Source organism: Bactrocera neohumeralis, chromosome 4, assembly GCF_024586455.1.
Source record: "Bactrocera neohumeralis isolate Rockhampton chromosome 4, APGP_CSIRO_Bneo_wtdbg2-racon-allhic-juicebox.fasta_v2, whole genome shotgun sequence".
NCBI classification, from domain to species: domain Eukaryota; kingdom Metazoa; phylum Arthropoda; class Insecta; order Diptera; family Tephritidae; genus Bactrocera; species Bactrocera neohumeralis.
This window is the reverse complement of record NC_065921.1, coordinates 15,240,363-15,246,737: the sequence shown is the minus strand read 5'-3', so window position 1 is coordinate 15,246,737 and position 6,375 is coordinate 15,240,363. Positions and strand designations below refer to the sequence as shown.

Genomic DNA, 6,375 nt, shown 5'->3' with positions numbered 1-6,375 from the left:
TTGCTATTTTAAAACTTTCTGTCATTGAAACATTCAAACTGAAATCTTTCAATATTAAAGCTCATGCTTGTTTCTACAGCTGCAAAGTACACAATATCTTCCTGGCAAGGGAAATTAAGCTCACACTTATTTAAATCATTAATTTTGTGTTAAAAGTCCTTGAATTACTACTTGAATTCGCATATTCTCAATATCCCCTCAAGCGATATAATATTTCCAATATTGTATCCTCATAACATATCACTGCACTCCTGACCTCAAACACCTGCACATTTATTACGTTCACGCCAAAGCAACAACATTAAATATGATAAATAACTTTGCTGCGTTGACCTTCTTACAACATAGTCGTACATCATATTCCACAGCAGATATCTTCACCCCTCACCTTCGCCGTCCACAGCAAACTTAATGCCATCAACACTTTACTCCACTTAATTTCATATCAAATTGTGCATGGCACCTCAAGTGGGGCATTTGCACTCGCCGAAGGTGCGCCGCCGACTGCGAAGTGCCGCGGCGCCAGAGCTGGTGTTAATGCCACCACATCAAGCGCGCGAAGAAGCGCCATCAGCAGCGCAAATCTGAAGTGACGGCACAAATTCAAATTTAACGACTCTCACTTTTGTTCGGTCGCCGAGCAGGCGCTACGATCACGCTTTGCAGACGAGCGCTTGCTTGTGGATTTCACTCTCACTCTCGTTCAGATCGTGGAGGTGTATCAACAGCGCCAGCTTACAGCTGTGGTGAATTAGTGATAAAGCGAGGCATTTATGTCCAGAGCGACGGCGCAAAGCGTGTTGAATTCTCATTTCGTTCCACAAGTCAAGCGCAGAGTTTTACTTGGCCAAATTTTACGCATTTTAGTGTTCGGTGTTGTTGTTGCGCCCGTAAATGCATTTCCAGCGCGCCGTTGTGGTAGGTTCGGGCCAAGCACAATTTTCGGCAACTTTTCGATTGCGCTTCAACGTTTAATTCACGAATTGTTGGTTGCTGCTTTGTGTGTGATGACCAGCAACATCGCTAAGACTGCTGACCTGACCGCACGACTGCGCATACTTGAGATCGGTGGCTGCAACGAACGTTGTGATCGCTCGCAAGCGTTTTAGCCGGCACTATTGGCAGCGCAGCGCAATGAGTTTGCACTTTTTGTTGTTGTATTGCTTTAGTATTTCTGTTATTTTCGGTTTGGTTTAAAGTTTGCGCTCATTTTATTGCGCTGGTTGCTCTGGTGTGTTGTTGTTGCTCGGCTTGGGCTCAGCGCCGCTGCCACAAACTTTGCTGCTTGCGGTGTTTATCGGCGATTTTTGTTTTCCAAAATATAAATAGAAGTGCAGCAGAGAAATGTGGGTAGTGTTTTTGGAAGACCTCAACAGAGGCATACATTCACTGGTGTTAAACAGTTACCGCCTTTAAACGCGACGCAAGGGGTTCAAGCGATGAGATCCCTAAATTTATTGGTGGGTGTTGATTGAGTTTTGAAAAAACTTAACAGAAATATATGGAAATATATTTCAAAAAATATTAAAATATACCGAAATATATTTTAAAAACATATTAATAAAAGTAAAATAAAAAATAAAGTATAAAAATAAGAAAATATATTTTTAAAAATATATTAATGAGTGTTTGTTGAACTTTAAACAAAATCAAATGGAAAAGTGTAAAAAGTGCTAAATTTAATAAAAAAAAATACTAAAATATTTTTTAAATAAAAAGTAGCCTGAAAAATATTAAAATAATAAAAAATATGGAAAAAAGAAAAGAAATATTTTTTAAAAACAAATTTTGCATTGAAAAATTATAAAGTAATTACAGATATGAAAAAATAAAAAATTTAATGAAAACACCCGGAAATAAAATAGCAGTTAAACTTATTGCTAAAAAAATATAAAATAATTGTTTATTTTAAAAAAAAAAATAATGTAAAAAATATATTTTTATAATATGTAACGAAATTAAGGATCTGCCTGTGACTCAAGGAGTAATAAAAGTATAAAAATTAATATAAATATTTAAAAACTATTATAAAATATTATCTCATAATATTTAATCGAATTGGGCAGATTTTTGACCAATGTGACTCACTAGTTTAGTATCGAGATCGAAAGTTTGAACAATTTTTGTTTTTACTGCCATAAATTGCATTAAAAACTGATTCAAAATGCCAAGAGGTTCTCAGAGTTGTGGTGCTAACCTTTTATTTGGAGGTTAGAAGATTCTTAGAGTCTTGTTGTTCATTTCTTCAGAGGCCAAGAGGTCCTTAGAGATTTGTTGCTAAACTTTTATTCGGATACATGTTAATCTGCGCTGATCAATTATTTTATCATAAAAATCATATATTAAACATTTTATAAAAATAAATTGCAGAAACTTATAAAAATAAAATATATATGATGTATTATGCCCTTTTGATTATATTAAAAGGAAATTTTTCGAACACTTGAGATTCGAAATTTTAGTTATAAAAAATTATATTTTTTTTAAGTCGACGTAGAACCAAACTAATTTTTTTGTTTTGTAAAATATAAAAAAAAAAAAATTTCTGTATACATATGTATATTAATATATTATTTTTAATAAGAAGTTAATTTTCCATATAAAAACATATTAAAAAAAATATTTTTAAGTAAAAAAATTTATTAAAAAAAATATTTATATATATTTTTAATTTGTCTTAATTTTTTTATTACAGCAAATTTTTAGACTCAAGTTTTATGCTTTTCATATCCCACATATATACTTTTTAAGCTTTCTTTATTTTTTATAAAAAACTGAAGCATTCTAAAATAATTTAAATATAATTTTCACAACATATTTGGTCTGCAGATATTAAAATTAATAATTTTTAATGTTAAAAATTCAAAAAGAAATATCCAAATGTTTTAAATTTGCAAAATATAGTTTTTTATTGCAATTTTTAATGATTTTTTTCAAATGTAAATAAACATTTTTGATATATAATACATTTTTCATATTTTCTTAATAACTTTGTTTTTTTTTTTTAATTTGTATTATTTTTCGAATGTTGTTCTAAGTTAGAGTTCCAATTCGTTGACATCACATTTTAAAACTTTTAATTATAATTGTTGGATTGAGAAACTATTTTTTCGAAAAATTTTCGAATAGAATTTCGGGGTTTTCTTCACTAAATTTCGATTTAAAACGTAAATAAAGAATTCTTTATACATTTTCATATTTTCAAAGTAATTTTTTTAAATTATTAATATTTTTCGAATAATCTTTTAAGTTAAAGCCCTAATTCGATGACACCACATTTTCAAACTTTTAATTTTGTTTTATAAATTATTTAAAAAAGAAATTTCGAAGAAAATTTCGGATATTTCTGCACTAATTTTTTCTTCATTAGTTTTCGATTTTCAAAGCAATTTTTTATGATTTTTTTTTAAGATAATTAAACAATTTTCGGCACATTTAGAAAAATACATTTTTCATATTTTCATAATAATTTTTTTCTTTTTTAATTATTTGAATAATCTTTCAATAACACCACAGTTTTAAAATTTTAATTATAATTGTTATATTTAGAAATTATTTTTTCGAAAAAATGTCAAAAAAATTTTCATGTTTTTCATTACTAATTTTCGATTTATTTTTCTTACAAAAAGTCGATTGAATTATTATCAATTTTTTAATGAGTCTCAACAAATTTTTCATGTTTTTTTTTTTTGAAATTGTTTTTATTTTTTACATAATTTCAAAATCATTGAAAATTTTTCTTAATATTAAAAATAATCGATAACATTTTTTGCTTTCAGTAAAATTTGTGAATAATGAAATAATGCGATACTTTTCCAAGACAATATTTGCAAGTTAAATGTTAAAAAGTGTGTTTTTGTTTTTGTTTTATATTTACGAACATATTTTTTTGCTGTCTTAAATATTAAAACCAGAATCCAAATATTATATATGCATATTTATAATCAAGTTTTTATTTTAAGAAAACAAAAATAACAAAAACCTAAAATTCCACTGCACCTATCAACACTTTAAAAACACCAAACCTAAAAAAGTTATAAATAAAATAAATAAACAAATAAATAAATATCAAGAATTAAAAATGAAATCGATATAACTACAATTTTCACACTTTATTCTTCAATCTCAATTTTCTCTTGCAGCTTTTGGGCGCCAGCTGCGCGCTTATCGTAAGCCTCACATTTGCGCACCCGCCCGAGGGTGTGTGGAAGAAGAAACTCACATGGAAAGAGGACTGGGTGCAGGTGTGGAAGACCATAAAAAAAGAGGCCTGGGAAACCAAATGGAAGAAGATACAAGTGCCCATCTGGAAGGAGGTGCAGGTGCCCATTTGGAAGGAGGTACAAGTGCCCGATTGGAAGATCGTCAAGAAGCCACACATTGAGGAGCGTGAAGTGCCCGCTTGGAAGGAGGAAAAAGTGCCGGAATGGAAGAAGATCACAAAACCTATTTGGAAAGAAATACAAGTGCCCATCTGGCGCGAGATCCAAGTGCCCGTTTGGAAGGAAATCAAGGTGCCAGTGTGGCGCGAAATAAAAGTACCGGTCTGGAAGGAAATACAAGTGCCCATTTGGCGTGACATACAAGTGCCGGTGTGGCGCGAAGTGCAAGTGCCCGAATGGAAGCAAATGTTCGTGCCCGAATGGGTTAAGATGGGCATACCCGGCGAAAAGTACTTGGGTAAGGATCACGAAGGTTGGGAGTACACCAGTCACGATTTGTGGCGCAAAAAGCTCATCTGGAAGCCCGTCTGGAAGAAGGTGTGGCGCACCGAGAAGAAGCAGGAATGGAAGACGGAAAAGAAACAAGAATGGAAAACCGAAAAGGTGCAGGAGTGGAAGATCGAAAAGAAACAAGAATGGGAAACAAAGAAGGTGCAAGAATGGAAGACAGAGAAACAGCAAGCCTGGAAGCCGGAAAAGAAGTTGGAATGGAAAATCGAATGGGTGCAAATCTGGAAGCCAGTGAAGAAACAAATCTGGGTAAAGGAGAAACGCGAAACATGGGTGGAGGAGAAAGTGCAAATCTGGCGTACGGAGAAGAAACAAGCGTGGGCCACCGAAAAGAAGCAGGCGTGGAAGGACGAATGGAAGGCCATACAAGTGCCCGTGTGGAAGGAGGTTAAAGTGCAGGAATGGAAGCGCGTCTGGAAACCCGTCTGGGAGAAGGTGTGGGTGCCAGCCAGCCATGGCTGGGACTGAGCGCGTTACAACGAGACCTGAGCACTAGCAAACCCCCCCCTAATTGTTATTAAGCGTATGCGTATGCATTAAGGCACACGCTCAAGCAAAGAAAGTGTGCGAATGTGGGCGTGGCGCGTGCGTACAACAAATACACCCTGACTGACTAGATGATTGTTAAGCAAATGTACGCCTCAGCTGTTCGTTGCACTCCAGCGTTGTATGTAAATATTCACTAGATCCTCTCCTTCTAACAGCCTATGCCTCAGCTGTGCTTTAAACGTCCACACAAAGCACCCGAGCGCCACCAACGCGCTTTTGTATATATGTAGAAGCGTGCCCAGCTGTTGAACATCAAATCTTCGCGCGTTTATTTTTGCACCACTTTGTTTTGTTTGAGTTTCTTGTTTCGAATTTATATTTTATTTCTCTCCTCCGCTCCATTATCACCATTTCCAACGTGTACAAATTAGTCATGATGCTATACATCACTCTATTAACACTATTTTATATACATACATACATTTTTACATGCATACATTTAAAAACTTTTTTGTTTTGTATTTTCTGTTATTTTTAGTTTTATTTTGTTTTGAAATTGAGCGATATTTTTACACGATTTGAGTGCTGCGCGTTTAATAAGACCGTTCGGAATTTTTTTTTGTTACTCATCATACTTCATTTAAAGGTCTAATTGTGCGTAAGTGTTATGTTATAATTTTTGTTTTTAGGTTTTAGACAAAAATTTAAAACTAAAAATTAATTTTTATATAACGATTGTACATAGGTATAAAAACAATTGTAAAATGTGTACATAAATAAAAACAGTAAAAATAAATTACATAAAAGTTTTTGTAAAATATTTCATTTTTTTTTATTTTAAGTGGTATAATTAGTATTTTTCATACTTGTATTTCAATGAATTATACCTATAAAATTGGCATGCTCAAGTTTTAAAATGGTATTTGAAAAAGTTTTTGAGTTACCGCCTTCTAAGTTGTGGCTGCTTAGTTCAATCAGCAAAATTTCGCAAAAATAAACTGCTCTTATTATACCCTGAACATGGTATACTTGTATAAGTTCGCCACCAAGTTTGTAACAGCCTGAAGAAAGATCATGTCCGTCTGTTCACCTGCGTATATGCGAGCAAGTCTCTTATTTTCGAGATATCGCCCTGAAATTATGCACTCGTATT

The 6,375-nt window shown here is 33.0% G+C and overlaps 1 protein-coding gene across 1 annotated transcript; it reads left to right on the top strand.

Moving 5' to 3' along the window:
- Positions 1 to 1,368: 1,368 nt before the first annotated feature.
- Positions 1,369 to 5,953, top strand: LOC126755226 (golgin subfamily A member 6-like protein 22). The gene is made up of 2 exons (XM_050467629.1): positions 1,369 to 1,460; positions 4,143 to 5,953. The coding sequence occupies exons 1-2, from the start codon at positions 1,440 to 1,442 to the stop codon at positions 5,199 to 5,201; spliced, it is 1,080 nt and encodes a 359-aa protein (XP_050323586.1). The 5' UTR covers positions 1,369 to 1,439; the 3' UTR covers positions 5,202 to 5,953.
- The last annotated feature ends 422 nt before the right edge of the window (positions 5,954 to 6,375 follow it).

Coding starts and splice junctions, on each gene's coding strand:
- LOC126755226 (XM_050467629.1), top strand. CDS start 1,440: ATGAGATCCCTAAATTTATTG. Junction 1,461..4,142: donor TGAGATCCCTAAATTTATTG/GTGGGTGTTGAT, acceptor TTTCTCTTGCAG/CTTTTGGGCGCCAGCTGCGC.